The 26,670-nt window shown below is 41.6% G+C and overlaps 1 protein-coding gene across 2 annotated transcripts in view; it reads right to left on the bottom strand.

Annotated features, from left to right (window-relative positions):
* Positions 1-6,385: 6,385 nt before the first annotated feature.
* The window catches only part of MGAT4D (MGAT4 family member D), a 39,747-nt gene continuing 19,462 nt past the window's right edge, over positions 6,386-26,670 (bottom strand). The window contains exons 5-15 of one of the 2 annotated variants that reach the window (XM_083571409.1): positions 23,101-23,147; positions 22,223-22,336; positions 20,257-20,332; positions 18,682-18,796; positions 16,256-16,386; positions 14,319-14,426; positions 12,320-12,513; positions 11,378-11,456; positions 9,588-9,693; positions 8,139-8,251; positions 6,386-6,599 (exon numbers count right to left, since the gene is read on the bottom strand). In XM_083571409.1, the coding sequence (XP_083427535.1) occupies positions 6,549-6,599; positions 8,139-8,251; positions 9,588-9,693; positions 11,378-11,456; positions 12,320-12,513; positions 14,319-14,426; positions 16,256-16,386; positions 18,682-18,796; positions 20,257-20,332; positions 22,223-22,336; positions 23,101-23,147 (1,134 nt within the window). In that variant the 3' untranslated portion in view covers positions 6,386-6,548. The remainder of the gene's footprint in view (positions 6,600-8,138; positions 8,252-9,587; positions 9,694-11,377; positions 11,457-12,319; positions 12,514-14,318; positions 14,427-16,255; positions 16,387-18,681; positions 18,797-20,256; positions 20,333-22,222; positions 22,337-23,100; positions 23,148-26,670) is intronic. The other variant, XM_083571410.1, reaches the window with a different exon arrangement.

The following is a 26,670-nucleotide window of genomic DNA, read 5'->3' as shown; positions in this document are numbered from 1 at the left end:
CACATTGTTATATTATTATACCTGCATTGTGAAATCAAGAACAAGAATGTAGCATTTAAAACGCAAGATTTTAACATGAATTGCCTTAATCAAATTTGCAGGGTGATATGCATACTTCCTCCTATGTTTCAATTTGGACTGTCATTATTATAGCAAATGGGTTCATCATGAGATTTGCTTTTTCACCCAAAAATGTCACCTGAAGATTCTTTAACAAAAGAACCTTAATGTTTCTTTGACATTATAGGCTTTGTGATGTGAGGTACATTTTGGGGAGAACCAAAGAGACAACTACAGTTTGGAGCAAGCTTTATAAGTTGACTAATGCATGAAAGATGCAGTTGCTTTATCTGGGAACCTGATGCAGTATTAGTAGCTGTGCTATCTGCCTAAAGAGCACATTTGCCTCTACTAACTTCTGCTTGTGTATTTTTTTTTATAAAATATTTTTAAAAAACACCATATGTCTCTAGTGCTCTCCCATCCAAAAGAAATTAAATCCTGTATTTCTGTGCCTTAAGCTTATCATCAGAAGTGTGGTGTGCATAATGCACTCCAAATGAGCTCAGAGGGAATAAGGTCTTGGAGCACCAGTAAAATTGCCTTCCCTTATTTTTAGCTAGTGTATCATTCCATTCAACAGCCTCATCCATATGGCACTAACAGTGTAACCATGGAGTAAGTTGCTATGGAAAAACTACTCGCTTGCCACTGTGGGTAGAGAAGGGAATGTCCTTGTGCAACCTCAATAGCAAGAATCTATATCTCCCCATCTACACACCACAGAGAGTTAGCTTCATGGTCTCCAGAGCTTTACATGCTCCATCCTTGCCTCCACTCCATGTGTTTAATGACCATTTGTTTGCACTGTGCCAGATTATATGTCATGAAGTAGTTCCTTTTGCATTAGTTGCTTACAATATTTTCGTTTTGGATTTCCTCTTAAAAAACAACAACACTTCCGCCACGCAGGCCTTGTGATAAAGAGGGAAAGGAAGGTGTGTTGTTGCACTGAACGTGACTCTCCAATAAAACTTGGAACTAATCTTACACATAGTGTGCAAATTTGTTTTATTTATTTTAGAAACATTATAAACCACTTAATCAAAATATCTCTAATCTTGTTCTGCATATCAACGCTATAAAAAATTATAAATAATACACAGATAAAAATCGGCAAAATTTGAAATCAAATATTTAATACAGATCTGGATAGGGTCATTTAAATAAATAAATAATAGTCTAATCAGGGTATCTGCCTAATGTTAGCAGTCAGGGAATTCCAAAGCATAGCTGTTGCCATACTGAATGATCAGCTCCTAACAAATGTGAAACAATTATCATAACGGCATTTGTAAAAAGTGCAAGCTCTGTAGATCAAAGCTGTTGAAGTGACACATAATGGGGCAAGGCAATCCTTTTAGGCAACTGATTCTAAGCTGTTCAGGGTTTTAAATACTAATAGTGAAACCCCAAATTTGATCTGGTAGCCAATTGGCAGGCTGGGCATATCTTTTGAGCCAAGGTATAATATGCGGGTAGCATCTCCTGTCAGCAATCAGGGTGCAGCATTTTTCACTAACTACCGTTTCTGCAGCAAATACATTGCAATAATCCAATACTAAAGCTGCCAATTAAAATAATTTTAAAAAATCATTATTTATCAATTTATAAGGTGATAGTACCAGTTCACAGGGATGTGGAATGAAATTCTACCCCCTGTGCTTTATTTTTTCACAGCCAATTTTCCATTTCATAAGTTCATTAGAAACAATGAATGGATGCCAAATGCAAATACAATATTATGCAAACTTGGCAGTTTCAATGTTTTTAGCTGTGCTTAGTAGATACATGTAAAATAAACATGCTAAATTATATCCAGTGCAAACTGAACATTTCCAAATGCTTATTTCCAGTTCAAAATTTTCTAGAAAACTCACATCCCTGCAGCTCAGCACAGTGACAACACTGTACATCTTACTAGAAAAGTTAGAAGTATTTTAACTTTTTTTTACCTTATGAGCTGCCATTTCTCAGGGCAGAAAAGGATTGTGGCTAATGTTGTGTGTATACCACTTCCCAAACCAGCAGTGAGAATATACTGGATGCAAAGTTAATGGGAAGGTGCATACAGCCACTGCCCAGGGGAGCTGGTTTGCAAGAAAACACAACACCCTGTTGTACAATGAGGTCTCTGAGCTGTAGGATCCTCTGCCTAGGGACACCTGACTGGCACCAACTTTGTTATCAGATGAAAGAAGTTTTATTCTTCTGTAATTTTATTATAGGGGTATTTAACTTTTTTTTGGATGGATGGCTGCATTCACCCTTGGCCAACTCTCAGGGGACCAAATGCCAGCAGTGAAGGTGGGCCAAAGTCAGTGTGGTCATCTGACACTCTCATGTGCATGCGCATGCACACACACACACACACACACAGAGGACACGCATAGGCAAGCACACAGCCTCCCTTCTTAACTGATCAGTGAAGAACAGCTAAGGGGGTAACTGCATCATCTACTAATCAAATGATCATTTGATGACCAGGGAGGGGAGAATTTGTATCCCAATCAAGGTGCCAGCCCCATTATTCTATCCACTTTTTCTTTTGTCACCACTGCCATAATCTGTGGACTTGGTGGTGGCAGGGGTGGGGTGGGAGCTGGATCAGGCTCCTCAAATTTAATGGACAATTTTCCTGATTATTTTTGCTATGTGTCTTGTTTAGTCTTGATTTGTGGCTATCTGATTTTAATATTTTATTAATCTTTTGTTGATTCAGTGTTAAGCAACTGTTGTGTTTTTTTTTTTTTAAAAAATTGGTTAGTTGCATTGGAAAATCCTGCCCACCAATCCCACACAAAGGACCAGTTATAAGGTGATAACTATGCTAAGTTTTGCATCTGTACTGTATAAAAAGTTATTCCTGAGTAATATATTCAGAGTTGAATTAAACACATTGCAGACTGTAAAGGCACTTGGTTGTGGTGTGCGTGTTGTTTTTACAGAATTGATTCAGTTTTTCATTTTATTTTGAAACTTTTCTGAGTCGTGGACATATGAATCAGCATAGATGCAAGGCACAAGAGTGAACGATTTCGTCTTTTGCCATATCGTATGCAACCACAGTGAAAATACAAAAGTTCTAGTGAATCTTCATTTGAAATAAAAACATCAAGGTATTCAAACTTAAAAAAAAAAAGAAAACAGAGGGGGCAATCCTATACTGGAATTATGTTGGCTGAGGACCTTTAGGATTTGGCAGAGAAACCAGGGCACCAGTGCAATACCAGGTGCATTGCTGGCAAGACAACTACATTGGTGGAACACTTGGCCAGTAGAGCTGTTCTACCAGTAATGATCTTAATAACCATTGTAAATTTATTACCCACCCTAAGGTCACAGGATGGGTTACAGCAATTAAAACACAATATTAAAGAAAATTTAGAACAACTTTCAGTCACAGAAAAAGGATGAGACCAAATATACATATATACCGGGTGCCAAAAGCCAGGGTAAAAAAGCTTGTCATCAGTATTCACCAAGAATGCAAAATGAAGGTACCAGGTGCACCTCTGTGGCAAGGGAGTTTCATAGCTTAGGGGCTGCCACAGAGAATACCCTGTCCTGGGCTGCTGCCACCTGCATTTCTGAGGGTAGTAGAACAACCAAGAGGATCCCTTCTGCTGATATTAACACGAGATCGAGTATGCAGGAAAGGAGGGGGCCTTTTGGGTAGTTGGGGCCTGAGTTATTTAGAGTTTTAAAGACTAACATGAGCATCTTGAATTGGGCCCAGAAATGAACCGGCAACCAGTGCAGCTATTTTAAAAACAGGGATTAGGTGAGATCTGTCATTTCAGGATTCAGTTTCAGTTTACTGGCCAAATGCAGCCCACCACTGCCTTCAGATTCAGATGGAACAGAGAGAGAGAACTGGATGTCATCCGCATATTGATGACACTTCATTCCAAACACCTGACAGCTCCCAGAGGCTTCATATAAATGTGAATTGGCATAGGGTACAAGATGGAACCCTGCAGAGCACGACAGGACAATTCCATGACACTGAACAGTAGTCTTCCATGACTTTCCAAAAATGGCTCTGGAGGTAGGAATGGAACCACTGAAACACAGTGCCCCCAACCTCCATCTTCCTAAAAGGCTCCAGAAGAATACCATAATCAGCAGTATTGACAGCTGTCAAGAGATCAAGGAGAACGAGGAGGGTCACATTTGCCCCCTCCATCTCTTTCCTAACAAATTTAATCAACTAGAGTGACCAAGGCAGTTTTGGTGCCATGACCAAGCCTGAAGCCAAACTGGAACGGATCCAAGTACAGTCATACCTCGGGTTACAGATGCTTCAGGTTGTGCGTTTTCGGGTTGCATACCACGCCGAACCCGGAAGTACCGGAATGGGTTACTTCTGGGTTTTGGCGCTCGCACAGGCACAGAAGCACTAAATCGTGCTTTGTGCATGCACAGAAGTGCCGAATCACGACCCGTGCATGTGCAGACACGGCGCTGCGGGTTGTGAACACTGCGGGTTGCGAACGTGCCTCCTGCACGGATCACGTTCGCAACCCGAGCGTCCACTGTAATCAGTGAGGCAAGAACCTTGATGGGACCACCAGTCATGTCAGCTGGAAAATCTTCCAGAGCATTTAGGACTCCATCGGTCTCCAAGGGTAGACCAACTCACTGGGTCCCTCACCCTTGCAGAATAGCAGCATTCAGCCCAAAACTCACCAGAGAATGGTCTGTCCATGACAAGAGACTCACAGTGGGCCCTCCAATCAGCAAAATATTACTAATCCGCTCTATGACAATGACAAGGCCGAGGGCATGTCCAGCCACATAGGTTGGGGCATTGATGTACTGAGGCAGCTCCATGGTTGACATGGAGATAACAAAGCCCCAAGCCAGCCCATATGAGGCAGCTTCGGCATGGATACTGAAATCCCCAAACGCTATTTTGAAGGGGTTCTCCAACACCGCACCTGAGGCTTCTGCTGCCAGCTTGGTTAGGGAAGTTGTAGAGCAGCACGGTGGAAGGCACACTAGCAAAATCCTAGTTCTGTATTTCTGGCCCAACACCACGAACCATCCTGTGGATCGGTCTGCTGGTGAAGGTGATTGAATTCTTATGGACAATTAAAACTCCCATGTGCTGCCTCACCCTCTCGCATCTGGAATGGTGCTGCGCCAAGAATCCAGGCGGACACAGTTGGGCTAGCATAGGGTCTAGCCCATCATCCCAAGGTCTCAGTTATACTTGCCAAACTTGCTCCCTCATTCACAATCAAATTGCAGATCATCAGTGTTTAATTCCAGGAAGCCTTGGCATTGAGCAACACTAAACAGGGTTAAGATGTGGATGGGATATAGGAGAAGTGCACACTGATGGCAAATCCTATGCCCCACCCCCACCCCCCAAGCAAGGCCACACTCCAGCCCCTGATCGGGCACAGGAAATTTCCCTCCCACTGACTTGCATTAGGTGTGGAAAATTTATTGGAAAAAGCTGTCCCATGTTGACAGCAGCCACACCCCTATCGCCCTGATAGAACATAAGATGGATGTAACTCAGCACCCTATCGCACCACACCAACATCAACAAGTAAATTGTTACTCAGATGATATAGCATGGGGCTACATTGCCTTAGGTTGTGCATGCACAGAGCTCAGGAGGGAAAAGCTTGGTGATGGGAAACAAGGGGAAAGGGCATTTTGCATGGAAAAAGGAGCACTTTACATAGTAATCTAATAATTTACTTTCCCCCACCTGAGCCCTTTGTGAGGTAAACAGTTGCTCCTTTCAGGCAATTCAAATTAGGAAAACAGCAGAGAGGAAAAAGCTGAAAAGCCCTCTCCCAAGACTGCTGCTTCAATCTGTCTTTGAGTGCCTCCCTCCCCAGATGTGACTGCTGTTATGAAAAAAAAAATTGGGGGGGGGATCTGATTTTGAACTTCCACATCACACACAGTCCATTTGGGAGGGCTTTAGTTATGAAGGAAACTGGGTTGCTTTGCGTCACTGCATCTCTTACCTCAAAGGGCTGCTGTGAAGATAAAGTTAAAGAATTCCAGTTCCGTTACCTGAGCAACTGGGTAGGGGAAAATGGGATCAAATAAATAAAGATTTTTTTAAAAAACCCTGCTATAATAGGACTTTAAAGGTATGTAGCTTTGGCAATATCATGCCCTATGGTTTTTTTTTAAAAAAAGGTATATTGCTAATCTGCTGTACAATAAATTAACGTGGTATTTACAGTGCAATACTATGGGTTTTTATACCCTAGAATGTGTGGATAGGACTGCATCCTTATTTGTTTCAGCTATTGAAAGTATTTTTATTTACAAAGGGCCTGTTGGTAATATATTATCAGTATTTCAAAAAAAATAAGATTTAATGAGATATAAAGTAACATTATCCCCTCTCCTACTACACTGTATTAGGAAGGAGATTACATTTTATAGCTGACAGTTTTGCTGCTGCCACTAGATGGCCTTGTTTCCATGTCACATTCAAGATATTCATATTTTCAAAGAAGTGTTTCTTTCTTATTCTCTTCCCACTGCATCTTTATGAATATCTACATAAAAAGAAATGAGAATTTATTTGTCAACATTTATGGAATACTGAAAACATTTATCTTGGTTCGTTTGCTTATAATATCTTTACATAATTTGCAGTTGTTTCCTCCAAATCTCTCAGTAAGATATTCTGTAGGTAGAAAAATGTCAAATTTTACAGACTAATCAGTATTAACAATTCTGTCTGAAGATGTTGCCAAAAACAAAACAAAACACCAGAATAATTAACAGTAAAGGCAAAACTTTGGAAGTGGTTTTTTTCTTTTCTTCATAGCAGTTTTTTCGTTTGCTAAATTCACCCCAATGGTTTTGATTGGTGGGGGGGGGGGGAAGGATGAACTATGCTCAGTTAGGAAGAGATGGCTGCATGGCATAGCCCGGATTTGGGGGAGGGCAGGCCTTTTGTTAGGGGCCACAGAACCTCAGTTTGCTATGTATTTTTATTGATTTAGGGGGGTAAGCTGCCTCTCCATGCCCCCCCTTGGCTACGCCCATGGATGGCTGCTGTGATGGCTTCAGATCTTTTCAGTTGTTGTCAATGGGCTGCCCGGTGCAGCTGCTTGCTGAATAACTGGGTTTTCAAGGCCTTCAGCAGGTGGGGTGATGCAGCCTACCTGCAGGGTCCCAGCAGCTCCTCCCCTCTATGTACCCAGCAACAGGGACTTTAATTTTGTCTCTTCAATCCCTGCTTGATATGAGCAGTTCAAAGAAACCTATGCCACCTCCATGTTTGCACAGTTAATGGGCGCAATCCTGGGGTTTTGGGGGAACTGAGAGTCTTTGGATCTCATGATCCCTAGGCTGCCTCTCACACGACACTTTCCCTAGAATGTCCCATTTCAGAGCCTACCAACTGTGGTAACACCACTGACAGTAAATTATAAATGCTGAATTATCTGTAGTTGTACTGAGGGTTTGCAGGCACAGATGCCTCCTCATCAGAGCTCCTCTCCCCTGGCAGAGGGGTATTTCTGCAGCATCTTAACCCCTTCCAATCAACAGATCTGAGGTTAGGAGTGCTCTGTTACCGTATTTTTTCGCCCTATAGGACACACTTTTTCCCCTACAAAAATGAAGGGGAAATGTGTGTGCGTCCTATGGGGCAAATGCAGGCTTTCGCTGAAGCCTGGAGAGTGAGGGGCATTGGTGCACACCGACCCCTCTCGCTCTCCAGGCTTCAGGAAGCTATCCGCTAGCCGTGGGAGACGCAGCTCTCCCACAGCTAGCGGAGAGCTTGCCGGCACCCAGAAGCTTGGGGCGCGCTGAGCTCAGCACGGCCAAGCTTCGGGCTTCGCGCAGCCCTCCACTAGCCGTGGCTCCCACGGCTTGCGGATAGCAGCCTATTCTGGGGGCTGGGGTCGGGGGAAGCTTGGGCTTTCCCCGCCCCAGCCCCGCACCTGGGGGGGGGGGGAAATAATTTTTTTATTTATTCCCCCCCCCCAAAAAAAAACTAGGTGCGTCCTATGGGCCGGTGCGTTCTATGGGGCGAAAAATACGGTAATTATCTTTTGACTACTTCTTTATTCCTACATGCTTACCTCACTCAGTAACAACCACGTAGCAGAACTAGAATGGATAGATAAACGAAGAGCTTTTATATTTCCTAAGTTTGGGTTGACGATGCCATCTGCTATTCCATTTTTGAATGTACCTATATGTGAATGAAAACATTATTTTTGGTATATGCTGTAACAAACCTATTTTCCCAGAATAGTAAAAAATTAAAAAATAGAAATCTTATTTTATATTACATCAAATAAGGTACAAAATTAAATAAATGAATATTGCATTTTTTTTACGTTTTAATGAGACATCCCTGAAGTGGCATACTATCATATTAAAATAGAACCTTGGTGCATATCTTTGTAATGTTAAAACTGTGCAATGCAAACCTGTGACTTTTGTTTCCAATTCATGACCCTGCATAGCAGTTTGTAAAAAGGTGTTATTTCCTTGCTCTAGGTTGTAGCCAGTGGTGGCTTTGCCTTTGTGGAAAGCGCTTTGGCGCATGCAATTTTCAACAATTGGGACATCCAAGTTTCGACAATCCCCTCAACCCAAATGGGCTCTTTGCATCCCTGCTCCTCAGCAAAGCTACTCTTGAGGGTGGAGGGACCTTCCAGAACAGAATGATATATGACACAGAACAGAAGGTTACAGGATGGAGCAGGTATCAGAGAAAACCAGATGCCCCTAATTTATGCTGCCACAATCTCTTTCGACTAAGGCAAAGTCATGACTAGATGCAATTTTCAGTCCCCAAAAGATAGCCTTTTACAGGCTGGGATGAGGCCACACCCTTTCTTTGATAAGGCAATGTTCTTTACCATAGGTGCAGCCTACAGCCAGACATGCTAAGGACACTGATAGGAGAACAGACCATTAAGGTTAGAAGTCAGACTGAAGCGATGTGCATGCTTGCACAGTAATGCGCACTTGACATGACTTTGTCATGCAGACCAGAGTTGGCTATGCAATAAGTGAGCTGAAATTCTGTCTCTGCCATGCAGTCACGGGGTGGCAGGGCAGTAGCAATCACACATCAAGCCCCTCCAATGTTCCAACACTAAACACAATCTTGCTACCCCTTCTCTCTTGTGTTGTGTTGCTTTCTTGAGACATCCAACCTTTTATATCCCCTGTCCCTCCCTCCCTCCCTCCCTTATCTCCATGTCTTCCCCCCATTTCTTTTTCCTGTCTTCCTGCTCTGATGGGCTGTTTTTGTTGTCCACCCTTAGCCCTACCCACCCCCCAGCTGCTAATACCTCTTTCTTGAATGGGGTAATGTGGTTTTGGCTACATAAGCACAATCACATTCTAATTGGTATTAAAATACATGATTTCGACTTTCTCATGCAACATTGTCATGAAAGGAGTACAACTTTTGGATCCCACCCCCTAAATTATTGCAAAACTTTAAGCTGTGCTGCAGTTTAGAAGAATATAAAAACCAAGCTGAAACCATCTTAGAATATATATTTTTTTACCTATTTGAAAATATCCATCCTGAGTTTTTACGATTTTAAAATTCCCTGAATTGCCTCCTGCAGCCTGTATGTCTATCTCCTGTAACAAATAAAAAGAAAGAAAATCCTAACTAGTTTTCCAAGAGGAAAGCCGGGCCTTATTGTGCAAATTTCCCTTTTGCAAATCTCTCCAGCCAATAGTGCTAACCATGTGATAACCCATGATATCCAACTAATCAATTCCAGTTAAAAATTCGTTTGTAACAACTATGTATGCTGTTAACATATTCTAACTTTCCCTGGGCAAAGTTATTCACTATATACTGTCACATACTCTGTTCAGTGTTTTCTTTCAGTTTTTACATGTTTAAGGACAATTTTCAACTCAGAAAATGGTATTCCAATAATGAATCAAGGGATTCTTAGTTGCATAAAAGTTTTGGCTAACAGCTTACCTTCCCATGTTCATTTATACTATACCAGTATGTTCACTATTGTTTCAAAGCACAATGTATTAAACCCAGAGATTTGCTTTTCTTCCAAGCTCCGGTGAGTACATTTATGGCATCCGTCAGTAAATTGCCTATCAATTTGCAATATGTTGCATAAGCTGGGTTCTCAGTTGTGTACAACGCAACAGAACCACTGAACACTTCATGGGCCAATTACCTCAGTTGACTACAATAGTATAGGCAACATGTGGTCTTCCAAACATTTCTGGGCCACCACTCCCATCATCCCTGAGCATTGGTCATGTTACTTGAGGCTGACAGGAGTTAGGAATGTAGGAAGCAGCAACTGGTCCATCTAGCTCAGTAGTGTCTACACTGACTGTCATTGCCTCTCCAGGATTTGGGGCAGGAGTATCTCCCAACCCTGCCTGGAGATGCCATCAGGGATGGAACCAGGAACCTTCTGCTTGCAAGGCAAGCGCTTTATCACTGAGCTATGGCTTTCCCCCAAGTTGGAGTCCAACAGCACCTGCAGGGTCACAGGTCCCCCATCCTTGGGTTACAACAAATACAGTGGTACCTCGAGTTACATTCGCTTCAGGTTACAGACGCTTCAGGTTACAGACTCCGCTAACCCAGAAATAGTACCTCGGGTTAAGAACTTTGCTTCAGGATGAGAACAGAAGTCATGCTCCGGCGGCGCGGCAGCAGCAGGAGGCCCCATTAGCTAAAGTGGTGCTTCAGGTTAAGAACAGTTTCAGGTTAAGTACGGACCTCCGGAACAAATTAAGTACTTAACCCGAGGTTCCACTGTAAAAGATTACTAGTCAAAAGATCTGCAGGAGGAAATTTTACAAGGCAGGCCCAACTTCTGTTTCTCCCCCCTTTTTTAGCTGATCAAACACACAAGGTGCTATCAGAGCAACATACCAATATACAGAAGAGAATTTATTAAAATATAAGTGCCTGCGCCTGTAAGACATATACTACTTGTCCTCATTGACTGCTCTCTGCTCCAATAACAGATTGACTTTTTAAATTATTATTTTGCACTATGGCAGCCATGGTTTTCAGTCAAAGTTGACTTCTGAAGGCTGCCAAAGGCCATGGCAATTACTTCAGCATGCCACCACATGCTGAAGTCAGATCAGAAGCAGTGCCTGGATGAGATAAAACAGGAGAGATGCTTATCTCTGAGCAGAATTTTTGACAAAATTGTCCCATATGAGGTTGAGATGGTAACATCCTGACAGGTTATGACTGCTGGCCAGGAATATTAAGCAAAGAGCAAGACTTCTCCCTAATATTAATAATAAGATTTGAAATGCTTTATATTTGTGTGAGAGCTGAAATACTTACAGCATTGGGTAAAACTTCTACAGTAGCATCAACTATTATATCTCCTGGATGTTCGACATTTCCGCTTTTAAAAAAGTACCTGCAAAACACATTATTGGGGCAATTAATAATGCATTAAATGTTTAACTTATAGTTATTTTATGACAGGTCTTCCATTTAATGTTCTCTGGGAATATTTTACAGATGGAAGAAACAGTATAAACAGACTGAGGGTGGAAGTTACATGGCAGATAACACTCTGCCAATGCATTGTATTCTTCTTTAAAAATACAAATAAGGTACAGAGAACTGTAAATTCAATCAGAGGAGTGATGGGCTACAGTGCTTACTTCTTTCTCCATCAAAGATGTTTTTCTCAAATAGGGATAGTTGAATGAGTCAATTTCAGGTTCTCAGACTTAAGTTAAGTTCTCCACATTTCCACATCAGCTTGTTTTTAAAATTTTGTTTTAATCCTCATGAAAGTGTATCAACATTGGAGTGCAAATTTCTCCTAACAGACACGTTTCAATGCAATTTTTGCATAATATGCACATTTTGCAAGCAACTCCAACTAATATAATGATTTTTTGTATATTCTTTTCTTTTTTATTATTATTTATACCCCGCCCATCTGGCTTTCACGATCTGGTTCTCACTAGTATATGCATAGTTATGCAAACTTTGCCTACAATATGTATTTTTTTTACTCATTATTTGGTTTGATAAATTCATTGCAAAATTCAGAAAAATGCAAATTTCAAAGGATGAGTGTGTCTTGGTTTGCATATTGTTTCAGGAAATGCAGAATAGGTAGATTAGACTGTAAATGCAAACTGAGCTGAATTTCTCCCCCATCCCAATGTCCAGCTTTTTCACCCATGGGAGAGATTAAAGAGCTTGGGGAGGGCAATTTGGATGAGAAACAAATTAGAGGAAATGTTCCTGCATCATAATACCTACCTTTCTATTTTTATTGGCTGCCAAAAGCTGAACAGAATATAATCTCCAGCCACAGGAGCAAAAGCCCAGAAAAATTCTATTCCTTTATAAGCTTTTTCTAGGGTAAAGTGCTGGAATACTTTTAGACTTGTAGTAACTTCTGCAGCTGGGTTGACATGTGCTGTAAGTAATGGATTTTTGCCGAAATCTCTATCCTGTAAGACATAAATGTATACTTTTTTATATAAAGAGAGTGAAATACAAAGTTATCAACAAAATGAACGTCTAAGACAAACCATAATCTTTATACTTTAAATGTGCTGTAAATTATAGTCATGGATGCACCACTGAACATTTTGCAAATAAAATCAGTGGGCGTCATTGATGAGGTGTAAACTATAACTCTTTTCAAACAACCAGTGCAAGAACAGAGTATTAATGTAGGAGAGGAGTAAGATCCAGGTATCAACATACATGCATTTATTAGACTGCGGTGGTGAACCTCAGGCGCAGAAAGAAAGCCGCATGTCCTGTTTCATATGGGACAGTCCTTTATTTGAAAGGCTGTCTGGATAGTTTTCTATTTGAATGAACACCTGGTGCAAATCTGTTATAGAACCATAAGAAGACAGAGCAGAAGCCTTAGAGTTGCCCATCAACAGTTAGCAGACTGGGCAGGTGTACAAGCATGCAGCGCTGGATGGCTCTCACAGTGGAATGGAATGTGCTACCACAGCCTAACTGAAAAAAGTTACACTGAGTGTTGCAGAGCCAGCCCTACCATCTGGCAAAGTGAGATGGCTGCCTCGGGCAGCTGATTTGGGGAGTATGAAAGAGCAGCTAATTCCAAGTTACTTAATTTATTGTTGTAATTTTGTTCCAAAAGAGGAGGTGCATGAGAGATTTTTTGCCTCCAGTTCCAAAATAACATAGCCACTCTTGGTTATTATGCACGTTGACTTTGGACAAATGTGGTGCTCCAACTCAGGAAGCAAAATGTTTTGGGCCAGCCCTGAGAATGAAACCTGCTGCTATGATCTCACTCCCATTCTGTGCATGTCACACATACATAGATCATCTAAACAAATCTTTACATTTTATGCACCATTTTTGGAAAGAAACTTTGCCTGCGTGCAGACAAGCCCAAAATTTCAGCCACTTTGCAGGGTGGGGTATAAAAACAAGAGGTATTCACTCATCTCTAAAGAAAGTCTATGACCATTAGGGACAGGCAAACTGCACCCAGCTGCTTAGCCCTAAAATTAATTGAGCTTCTCAGGTTGAACAATCAACCATTCAATTATATATATTTTTAAAATTTCCAAACCACCTTTCATCTAGATAGACAGTGCAGTGCACAACACCCTCTAGGGAGGGTTTTCCATGGTCATGGGGCTACCACAGAAAAGTCTAAATCTTGAGCACTTGAGTAGCAAAATTCCTCGCTACTCTCCCTACCAATTTCATCTACCCCACTTCTTCAGGAAAATAATTCTTACCTTGGGCGAGGCAGGACAATGGGTGGGAGAGACAGAAGGCTAGGGCAGCCAGTTCAGAGCAAACTCTCAAACTATAAAACACATGCAGCTATTGATTGTTGGGCCAGACCCATAATCCCCTGCTGAAAATGTCAGCTCTGTGTAGCCCTGAAAATACCCTGTAAGGCTACTTCTGGGCTGCATGGAGCTGTCACTTGCAGCTGGGGGTCAAGGAGCTGGCAAGCCCCACATTCTTCAACTGTAAGCTAAAGAGGGGTGAGGTAACATCCAAGCAGGTATACTTGCATTCTTGAGCACTCCCACCATGAATAATCACCCAATCACTAATGGCAATTGGAGACTGTAATTTGTTTTGCTAGCAGACACCATGCAGGGCAGGGGACTAGTCTTGGCCTCTGTGCATTGCTTCCACAAAGTCTCTAGCACTTTATTTGCCTTCCCTTTGAACTTGGTGACGGTTGTATTTCTACACTATTGACACAGTGGTGTTGAGAAAGAAGCAAATGGCTAATAGAACTTACCTTCAATTTCTGTATTTTCCCAGCCAAAGACGAATGAATTCCCACATGCTGAAAGAGAGATGGCCTGTAACGGATGCGCAAATAGGTCTTTTGCCGTTCACAGTGTCTCTGAAAACAAAACCATTTCATGTAAAACAACAACAGAAGGAGGCATCCACATTCATTTCAGTTTCTCTACATATTTATAACTTTCTATTGCAAACTATATTCCGTCACAGGTGAACAAACCACCTATACTTTGTTATGCTTGTGGTGCTGAACTGACTGTGGACACTGCTTATTTTTTGGGGGGGGGGGTTCTCACATTACCAACTCAGCAAGGTCGTTGTCCCTCTGCTTGTGTTGCTTGCTGCATTTGCACAGTGTTCACACTTAAGAGGGGGACAGGGATGTCTTCACTCAACATGTAGATGAGACAAGGAACTGAAGCAAGTAGAGACTAGTGAGAGAGGGGCTCTAAAGAAATGTCACAGTGCCTAAAGCCTGTTTTACTGGAAGTGCTGCAACCCTAAGGAAGCAATCAGAGCTAAGACACAATAGCCAGGGATGGAATGGGATAAACATTAAAGAAATATCATACATATATCAATTTAAACTAACCACCCAATTTTTTGGTTGTAGGCTTCTACCGTATTTTTTGCTCTATAAGACTCACGTTTCCCCTCCTAAAAAGTAAGGGGAAATGTGTGTGCGTCTTATGGAGCAAATGCAGGCTGCGCAGCTATCCCAGAAGCCAGAACAGCAAGAGGGATTGGTGCTTTCACTGCACAGCGATCCCTCTTGCTGTTCTGGCTTCTGAGATTCAGATTTTTTTTTTCTTGTTTTCCTCCTCCAAAAACTAGGTGTGTCTTGTGGTCTGGTGCGTCTTATAGAGCGAAAAATGTGGTAGTTAATTTTTAAGGTTTTTTTTGAAAAAGACTACACACAAACTCAATTCAAGTTTAGTATTTATGTGCCAACAATAAATAAGGGAAAGAGCAAGATTTTTAAAAAAATATAGGATTAACTGTTTAATTACAGATCAACTCAACTGATCAACTTCAACATTAGGTCCAATATTCCAGCAGATATGGTTTTAGTAGGATTCAGTGTGGCATAGTGCTTTAAGTGTTGGACTAAGACCTGGGAAACCAGAGTTCAGATTCCCACTCAGCTATGAAGCTCTCTGAGCAATATTGGGCCAGTCACTACCTCTCAATCTAACCTGCTTCAGAGGGTTGTTGTGGGGATTAAATGAGGGGGGAAATAGAGTATTATACCTTGAGTTTAATGAAAGAAAAGCCTAGATCTACATGTAAGCAATAAACAAACAAACAAACCACATCTTATTAAAATATATAAAGCAATAGCGGTCTTGAAAATGACAGAATAATATATAAACTCAGATGTATAATTCTAATGGAATATCACATGCAAATACTTGTGCACAAATCTAGCTTGTATCAACTTACTGTGTTACTTATAAATTGGTTTTAAAATAAAATACCTATAACATGTCTAAGGTGACTAACCATAATTGAAAACCAATTAAAAAACCACAATAATATCAACAGATAAAATGCAAATGATCAACCGCTTAAATTGGATTTATTAAATTATTTTGTACATAACAGCATTTTTTTGTATTTTAATTGTGTTCATCATTTCTGTTTCTGTCATGTTACAGTATATTACATTCAAATTTACAGAATAATGGAATGTGCATTTTTTCATAATGGGGTGACATGATTGCACTGAAATTTATGGAATTTGGTTGAGTTAATTATTGTGAACTCATGCTGCCCATTTGCCCAATGGTTGTTTGGAAATTCCAGTTGTGTAAGCAATCAGCAACAATTTCCTTCTCTTTTTGTTCTAAAATGTAATTGTATTGTCAGTGTTTGCCCATCTGCCCCAACCCCATGCAACTTACTTTTGTTAATAATTGTAGTACTTACTGCATCTTTCTCTGGATTGCAAACTTTAACCCAAAGTAAGTGGTCTAGAAGCCAGTCAATTGGCTTATCTTTGTAGAACATTAACAAAAATTCAACTATCAGCGGCAAGTCTCTGCATCGGAATAATTTTCCTGAAAATGGTATTTTCAAAAAGGGAGAAGTAAATCACAACTTTCCATACTGCACAGTAAAGCACAAAAGAATGCATTTGTGCATGTTGTTTCCATGATTATATGCAGTTTTATGCACACTTTACGCTAGTGTATGCATTTTTTGTACATATCATTTGAGCAGAGAACTGCACTGCAAAATTTAGAGATGTACAAATTTTGAAGGATGGTTTTGTTTCAGTTTGTATCTTGTATGAATTGGGCACGTTCGCCTTTAAATGCTAACTGAATTGAATTTATCACCTATCCCTAGGTGGTAGTACTTCATCGTCCAGTGATGACCTCTTCAGGAGGGGTGGCACCACCTACTTTCTCAAGGTAGTGAGCATCTTTCCCTCTCACAGCAAGGCATGTACCACTTGCTGGACCCATCCAGTCAATCCTTTTCTGCCAGTTTTTAACAAGGCAGGCAAGGTTGAGAGGACAAACAATTGGTCTAACCCATGTAAACATTCTATCTACATCCATGGGCTTCAAAAACTGCAAATGATCCTATAAATCTAACCAGGACCTGCAACAACTGGCCTCAAGTTCAGAGTGGATACAAGTAGGGATGGAAAGATCTGTTCATTTTAGTTCTCTCAGTTTCTCATTTTTCCCATCTTAAATTCTGTTCTTCATATATCTGCTGCAATCTGTGTGGTTTTTTTTAAAGAATCCTCATGAAAATTCATCAGAATTTTGGCGCAAATTTCTTCTAATGTACACATTTTTGCATATAGCTGTGGCTAATGTACACATTTTTACAAGCACTTTCTCCTAACATAATGCATATTTGTATGTTATATTTTCTAATGTATGGAATTTTATCCACACTTCCACCTAATATATGCTTTTTTTGCAAATGTTGGCTGGTTGGAGAACAGCACTGCAAAATTCAGATGAGTGCAAATTTTGAAGGTGGCTGTATTTCAGTTCTCATATTGTTTCATGAAGCGCAGCCAGATTTAGGGCACAATCCAGCCCAAGTCAAGCTCTTCTGAGTCCCATTGAATTCAATGCTTAGCATTCAAACAAAATCAAAGAGGGGCATGAAAGCATTCAACTATGAATGAACAGCATACACGGTTAAAAAATAATGCCCCTTACAACCTGTAATACTGCCTTAACCAGATAGGATGAACCCTGAAGGAAGAACAAAATATGCAGAACTAGTTGATGTTGTTCCAACAGTTGCTTACGCAGTATTTTGCATTGTTTCTAAATGCAAATTCTGGAGATTATATGTAATCTAAGTACCTGCTAATTTACTTGGGCCATGTTTTGCTTTCTTTGTTTGATCAAGGTGATTTATTAATGGAAAAACTTAAAAACCTGCACAGACCTACAGATACTCTATTTTGGTTCCGTTACAGGTTAATTCCACTCATTGTTCCTTGGATCTGCCTCATAGGTTTATAAATCATTATGCTGTCATAACGTTGAGTTCAACATTTCCTTGTTCCAACCTGTCAACTATTTCCCATAAATTAATAAGAAAAGAAACTGCATCCAATGATTGTCCAAGGAGAGGAGAAGTTTGGTTAAATTCTTAAGGGAGGTTTTTGTTCTACCTATATTGCTTTAGAAGTAGCTGAAGGGTTTTGTGAGCATCTTTTCCAGCACACCCCTCCTTCAATTCAGCCTACTAACATGAATGAATGAAAAATTCATTCCTAATTCAGGAGCAAAGTTGTTGCTGATAATAGGCACACACTTCCTCTCTTGCTTAGGCTGCTCCTTTGCAGTCTTGGATAATGTTGCTTTGTTGTTGTTGTTGTTGTTTAGTCATTTAGTCGTGTCCGACTCTTCGTGATCCCATGGACCAGAGCACGCCAGGCACTTCTGTCCTCCACTGCCTCCTGCAGTTTGGTCAAACTCATGCTGGTAGCTTCGAGAACACTGTCCAACCATCTCGTCCTCTGTCATCCCTTCTCCTTGTGCCCTCCATCTTTCCCAACATCAGGGTCTTTTCCAGGAAGTCTTCTCTTCTCATGAGGTGGCCAAAGTATTGGAGCCTCAGCTTCACAATCTGTCCTTCCAGTGAGCACTCAGGGCTGATTTCCTTAAGAATGGATAGGTTTGATCTTCTTGCAGTCCTCCAGCACCATAATTCAAAAGCATCAATTCTTCGGCAATCAGCCTTCTTTATGGTCCAGCTCTCACTACCATACATCACTACTGGGAAAACCATAGCTTTTACTATACGGACCTTTGTTGGCAAGGTGATGTCTCTACTTTTTAAGATGCTGTCTAGGTTTACTTTACTTTACTTACCAATAAACCCAAGCTGAGAAAATTCAAGAAACATCCACTCCTTTGAGTCCTGTAGCACAACAAACTCACTGATTGTTTGTATATATGATGGTTTGGCTATAATATCATCTTCTAGCTGAAAAAGAAATCAACTTTTTTTCAATTGCAGCCATAGATCTAGAGACCCTTTACAGATACTGTAATTTTGTTGCTTCCAGAGAAATAAATGAAATAAGCAAATGGAAAAGAAATGGCAACAGGGTATCAATATAAATATAAGTCACTACTGTACTCCACAGTAGAACTAGCAGAAATGGAGGCATAGAAGAGGCATCGCTATATCCTGGGAAATGAGTTTGCAGGATGAACACAAAATTGGATGATCCTTTGGGTGGCATATAAGCAGTGCTTTTTTCTGGGGGGATGCAGGGGTACGCATACCCTTAAACAGTTTGTGAATCTAAGTTTGAGGGGCAGTATTTCAATATGAGTAGGAAAATGAGAGTACCCCTAAACAGTTTTTTTAGGGGAAAAAGCACTGCATATAAGCATCACAGCGGTAGAGTGAGAAGGTGGAGACTCAGAATCACTAGTAGGCTGATTAAAAAGTAGCAAAGATTGTAAAAACATATTAACATATGAGCAGTGCTGTTTAATGACTTGAATTGAGAAGTTTAAATTTGGCGCAGTAGAAATAATAAGATGTCTTCTGAGGAGATTCAAATGTGGAAACTGGATAATTGAAGCCAAAGGTTGTTTAAACATTAGCATTTTCCCTCATCAAACAGTAGGTAAATTGATATGCCTTATTGCATAGTTTTCGCACTGGAACTGCTTCTTTTTTTACTTTAACAATTTGATATGTCTCTTCAATGAATAACCTGCTTGCTTTCTACACACACACACACACACACACACACACACGTTTAATTGCTACAAATAAGAACATCATCTTGTGAAAAGCTATGGGTGCCAAGAGTGCTGCTGAAGTGAAACAGTACTCCCAATAAATGTTCCTGACTTTTTTTTCTGGCATGAGTTCTGAATCAAGCTGCTAAAAGCTGCTGTAGTTTTTAATGTTTTCATTTCATCTCCCTTGAGTGTTAATAAAAAGCACTTTCTAACAACTCCTGAAACACAGCTTCTCAAAGATGCTTTCAGCTTTGGAAATGCCTAATTATCTCAGGATGAAGCGGACCTAAATGGACACAGAGAATAATTACAATTCACCCCAGGTGAAGAGGGATTTGGCTGCCTGTTCTTATGGCTCCTGTACAGCCATTATCTGTTCCCAGGCATGACTAAAAGTCTCTCAAGGGACCCTCGTGGACTTCAGAAATTGTGAACGATTGCACTGAAAATATTGACACAATTTTATCTAAACCTCCTTCAACCTTTTATTGATTTACAGAGACACTGGCCTTAAAAAAAAAGAAATGAAATTTATAGCTTACATAAGGAAAAAAGGAAGCTGCAGATAAGAGGGTTTATTTCCTTAAACTGCCTTGAAAATGTTGCTAATGGTAGCACAACTACAAAGGACAGAAGAAAAACTAATTTAATCAGTGCAGCAATTTATGTAGCATGTGAACCTACCTGTAAATAGAATGTTCCCCTTGGTTGGGCATACATCATTAAGAAGCTATAATCCAAATTCTGTTTTGTTCTCCATCTAAACAGAGGCAACAAATTATGTTTTTTTTAAAGAGGCGCTTACTTTTATACTATATTTTCATTTTAGACAGACACAAGCAAACTCTTATCTATAACTACAGTATTTCAATCTAGTTTTCTGGATGGTAGTGAGGATGGAAACTGCCTTGGTGACCCTGGCTAATAATCTACACTGGGAGAGTGACAACAGGGACTGTAACTTTGTTGTTTCCCTGGGACTTATCAGCAACTTTCAGTACATCAACCAGAGTATCTTCTGCACTGTCTACATAGGCTGCAAGTTGGAAGCTCTGAGTTACTCTGACTCTGCTCCTACCTTACTGGGAAGTTTCGGAAGGTGGTGTTAGAAGACTTGTTTGTGTGTTTGTGTTTGTTTGTTTGTTTGTTTATAAGAAATCCAAACTAATTGCTTTACATTTTTAAACAAACAGAATAATAACCATAAGTAATTATCCTGTGAGGGGTTCTGCATAAATTTATTGTTTCTACCATGATTTTAAACTCCTGCATGAAACTTTAGGAGAGATTGTCTGGAGGTTTGGAGAGAGTTGCCAACAATACACAAGTGACATCCAGCTCTTATTTCTCCTTTCCATTTCAACAAGGTGTGAAGATGTCAGCTTAAAATATTTGCCTGAAATCAGCAACGGACTGAATAACAACAAATAAACACTCAGTTTATTTGAGTAAACTTCAGACAAGAAGTTTATGGATATACAGTACTTTGCCTGGGTGGGGTCATATTCCCCAGAAAGAAACTGTTGCGCTCCTGGATCTAGCCCTTATTGATCAGTTCTTCCCAGGACTACCTCTTACTAAAAGTAGTAATGGCTCATAGGCATTTTAAATTTATTTATTTATTTGATATACCTCTTTTCAGACGGACCTCAAAAAACAGTTTACATAAGATTTTTGTGAGAATAATAATAATAATAATAATAATAATAATAATAATAATAATGTTACATTAAAATGAAAAAAAATGCAAATTCTTTGCTTGGAAGAATATGTTCTCACTTCCCTCAGGGCAAGAAGCTTCTGTGGTTACAGTTGAGGGAGGCAGGGGCTACAATGGGGGCTGGATGTTGATAATTCCTCAAGCTTCTGTCTCCTCTACTCCCCCCAGGGAAAGATGGTCCTGTGGTAGCAGCTGGGGGAGGGAGGAGTCACCATGGGAGCTGGATGCTGCCAACATTGACAGGTATTGGGGAGGGGGGGAGCATCTGAGAGTGCTCAGTGATGCTGACAGAAGCACCCCTGGCAGTCTACACTCCAGTGGCGTAGCGTGGGTTGTCAGCACCCGTGGCAAGGCAAGTAATTTGCACCCCCTAACCCGTGGATTTGCGCCCCCTAACCCGTGGATTTGCCCTAACCCCAGATGTTGTGCCCGGTGCGGCCGGCCCCCCCTGCACCCCCCACGCTACGCCACTGCTACACTCCACCACAGGTAGAGAGGCTGCACTGATTCCCCAGCAAGAGCAGTGAGGGTGTCCTTCCGTGAGTCTCTGCTGGAAACGGATGCACCTGGGTGCCCTCAGGTTTACTTGGGAGTCAGTTGGCTGCTGCCATTGGGCCCAAGACTAGGGCTGCTGGTGGGGAAGGGTGCTGTCCCCATGCCCCAGAGACCGAGCAGAGCTTAGAGGCCAAGCAGGTCTCCTCTAAGCTGCAGCTGCCGACTCTGCTCCACCCTGGGGTGAACTATTTACCTTATCTTTGCAGTTGTGGCACTTGTTGACTGAACCATGCCTTGTAGTTTCAAGATACTGAGAGCTGCTTTGGGAACGAAGCTTTAAAACCAATATATTCACTTTCAAATAAATAAAACAATCCTCTTTTAAAAACGCTTAATAACGTGCTGTCTGAAATCCTCACACGCTGCCTTTCGTACCTTACTCTCTCACTTGAATCCCCTAATGATGCCTTGAGATTGGAGAGCTTGGGATAATAGGAAGCAGGGGGAGAGACAACCTCCAGGACTCCAGAAAGTGCCTCCTTTGGGAAGCTAAGAAAAGAAAAAAAGAAAAACAGTATTCTCTTCCGGTGAACTTCTGTTCAGAGGTACAAACTGCATACAGGATCAAGGGCTCATTCGTGTTTGTTTACGCTTGTGGGAGGACATTTGTACATTTTACTAACAAAAAACATTTATTTTTCCTGTGTATGTGTATTGCAGACTTGGGCAAAGTGATCTTCTGTTGCAATTGCTCTGTGGCTTGAGATATGCCACCGCTACATTCAGGAGTGGCCTGTCCTGTTTTGCCACCTGAGGTGAAATGGGTATTTGTGCCTCCTGCCCCCTTCCCCTCTTTGACTCTCGCCTCTCAACTTGGTGGAAGATGGGGCACTCTTCAAAGCGTTGCTGCTTGGCTTCTCCGCTAGGACCAGGGAAGACAAACAGTAGGGCCATATGCCAGAAGGCCTCCTTCTTGCTGGTGGAAGCAATGGGGCAGCCAGAGTGCCGCCTCTTGCACTTGCACCGCCTGAGGCAGACGCTGCAAGGAAACAGAGGGAGTCAACCCATTCCAGCAAGTCTGGAGGCAAGACCTCCCTCCCCAACCCACAGCACAGCACAGTACCCCTAGCTTGAGAGCCCTATTAGCACAGGCAGCAAACATATAGTTCGCCAGACTCTAAGCAGCCCTGGAGGAAGGGTTGTGACACCTCAAATACGCATCTGCACATGAACATTTATTGATGCGGTATTTTTAATGGCATAATATTACTTATTTTTAGTAGCTATAAACTGACATATTATAAAAATCTTACCGGCTTCTGATGCTTTCTGCAATGCTGTTAACATATTTTAAATCCACCTAAAAAACCAACAACAACATTTCTGCTATTTTCTGAAAACAGAAGTTGTGCTAATCATACAGGGAACCATATGTGCATTCATTTTATTCTATTTTACGGTCACCATCGCTTAACAATGGACACAGCAAAATTAATTTTATTATATGAATATTAAAAATTAAAAACAAAGAAGTTGCTGCACACTTGTTTATATTATACAGAAGGATTAAGATGTACTTTTCCTCATAATTATATGCAGAAGTATTGCTTTTAGAAATAATCTGTCACTCTTACCTTGCAGCAATGAACTATAGCCTACTGATTTGTTCTCAATAATGGAAATGCAGCTGAGTTAATCACAAACTCACACACACCCCAAACCTTTGGTGAGAAAATTCACCCAAGCAGTTTCCTTGCCTCAGGACATCCATTACAGAGAACTTCCAACAGTTTATTCCAAGTGTTTCCAAACTGTTGCATTTATATGTGAAATTGTAGCAACCAAGTTACAGCACATTCCCACAACATAACCAGACAGGTGTTTTTTTTATGGCATTGCTCTAGGAGTTCTAAAGCTTGCTATGAACACATTCTATACCTCTGGTACATTTATGCATTAATGCATGGGTAGGCAAACTAAGGCCCGGGGGCTGGATCTGGCCCAATCGCATTCTAAATCCGGCCCACAGATGGTCCGGGAATCAGCGTGTTTTTACATGAGTAGAATGTGTGCTTTTATTTAAAATGCATCTCTGGGGTATTTCTGGGGCATAGGAATTCGTTCATCCCCCCCCAATATAGTCTAGCCCCCCACAAGGTCTGAGGGACAGTGGACTGGCCCCTGCTGAAAAAGTTTGCTGACCCCTGTTAATGCTATCAGGAATACCCATAAAATATTCAAATATTAAAGTCATGATAATGCACTATTGTGAGAAATATTGAACTCTTGTATGCAGTATTTGATCTTTTAGGGCAATCACACAGTATGTCCACAGTAAAAAGGTAAAGGTAAAGGACCCCTGGATGGTTAAGTCCAGTCAAACATGACTATGGGGTTGCAGCAATCATCTCGCTTTCAGGCCGAGGGAGCCGGCATTTGTCCACAGACAGTTTTCCGGGTCGTGTGACCAGCATGACTAAACTGCCTCTGGCTCATGGAAGACTTTGACGCGTGCCAGAGCGCACGGAAATGCCGTTTACCTTCCCACCACAGTGGTACCTATTTATCTGCTTGCACTGGCATGCTTTCGAACTGCTAGGTTGGCAGGAGCTGGGACAGAGCAACGATAGCTCACCTCATCGCAGGGATTCGAACCGCCAACCTTCCGATCAGCAAGCCCACAGTATCTTGTGCTATATATGCAGTAAGACTACTTATGTAGTTTTGGAAAGATTACCACCATAGGTTTGCAACATTAATATATGTGAGAACGTGTCCTTTGTTTGCAGGTGCTGCCTATGAAAACCATCATTTTGGCAGACTCCGCCTGGGCTTTATCTCCATCTACATTATACACTGATTAAAGACTATCAGCATAATGTTGTTCCAGAAACTGCAAGGTTTCTTCCCATTTCAAGCTCCTACCTATTGCATTGTCCATTTAAAGCCATTGAGCTTTTCCTACTTTAGAACTCGCATTCTAAACCAGAACTGCAGGATTAGCAAGTCAGAGCTCTAGCACTGAAACCTGCATTATTTGGGTGCTTTTTGTTTTTTGCTTTTGTTTTTGGCTATTTTAAAAAAGGGATATCCGCAGGCCAGTTATTGCATAGTAGCTCACAGCAGATGACCCTCAGTATGAAACATGGTAGATGGCTCAGCAGGAAACAGCAATGCAATGGGAAATAAGAGATGGGAGATAAATCTATTCTAAAAGAACTAAATGTAAGGATGAGAACCTGTGGCCCTCCATGGTTTGTGGCCTCCAGCTCTCAGGCATTATGACCAATGGACAAAGATGAGGAGGGCTGTGGTCTGTAATATCTGGAGAACCACAGATTCTACATCTTTGGTCTACCACAAATGACTTCTGATGTGACCTATCTAAACAAAAGGTTTAGATGGTAAATGTGGAGCAGGCAGGATTTGAACTCTCTCACTCCAGAAAGCAGCACCCAAACCACACAGCTCCTTGAATACAGGCTCATGATGGGTCATTTAATATTGCCTAGACCATGACACATGCCTTTACCCATGCATCATATCCAGAAATCCCTCCCAATGTGGAGCCTCATCTCAGTGCAACAGTCCAGGTTCAGCAGACCCAAGTGTTGAAGTTTTGTTAATGTTGCATAAAATGGTATATAATTGTAATGGTGTTGCATTTTAAGTTGCTGTGAAAAATGTGTGAACACATGGTGAAGGCTTGCATTGTTTCCATTGCAAAGATAGGGTGGACTAGGATTTATGACTGAGTCATGGGTCTCTGGATGGAATTTTTGAATGTTTACTTATGTTAATGAACAGGGGCGCCGAGTACATGGGGTGCAATGGGCTTCAACTCCCCTCAATATTTTGAAGCAGGGGCCCCAGTCCCCCTCAGTATTGAGGGGGCTGACATCCCTCAGCGCTGGGTGCCCTCTGCATGCCCCAGCCCCTGCCCCTCACTCGTCCCAGGGGCACGCAGAGGGCACCTAGCAGCCGTGGCGGATGTCAACCCCCTCAATACTTGGGGGGCTGGGGCCCTTCTTCAAAGTATTAAGGGGGCTGAAGCCCCTTGCGCCCCCTATACCCACCACCCCTGTTCCAAGAGAGTACAAGCATCATAGGCACTTCCAACTATCTTTACCCTTGGTTCTTTATTGTTTTCCACTGCGAAGTGCTCCTTTGCATCAACCTGCTCATCAACAGAATTTCATTCAGGGCTAGTGCAAGGCATTTTCCCACCTGAGCCAAGGTGGATGAGCTGTCACTGCTTCCCCATGCACTGATCTCCTATTGCTGCTTCTTCCCCATGCACTGATCTCCTATTGCTGCGTCTGTTCACAACATCATTATTAGGAGCACCTATGTGGCTTCTAGCTTCGTAAGGAACAGGTGCTGAGCCAGAGGTCATGGCTGGTTGGGTGGTGGTGGCAGGGCAGCAGCAGTAACCAGCCAAACACTGGTGGGTGGGTAGAGACCAGAAGTCTCAGAAGGCAGGCCAAAGGACCCTGATCCACCACCATGCCACCTGAGACAAGGGACTCACGTTGACTAATGGGTGGATTCACCCTGATTGCTTCTAATGTGCCCACAGATTTCCACATGAAGAAGAGTGTTGCAGCCCCATGACTGGCTCCTGAATTAATCAAAGCAGTGCCTTTGTTTCCTCATTGGGTCAAGACCTAGCTGTTTTCTCTGGTCTTTATGGGTAATGCTCAATATAGTGATCTGCTTGCTGACTTTAGTTTGCCATTGCTTAGAATGATAGAATCTTGACATGCGGTCTCCCATCCAATTTGAAACCATGCCCTGCTTAGCTTTCCAAATGTGCTAGCAGTTTTATTGCTGCTATTCATTGTAGTTCAATATATATCTGACAAATCGTCATTTTAGATTGA

Source organism: Podarcis filfolensis (assembly GCF_964270895.1).
Source record: "Podarcis filfolensis genome assembly, chromosome: 9".
NCBI lineage: Eukaryota > Metazoa > Chordata > Lepidosauria > Squamata > Lacertidae > Podarcis > Podarcis filfolensis.
Note: the sequence above shows the minus strand (reverse complement) of the source record. Positions and strands in the feature narration are given on the sequence as shown.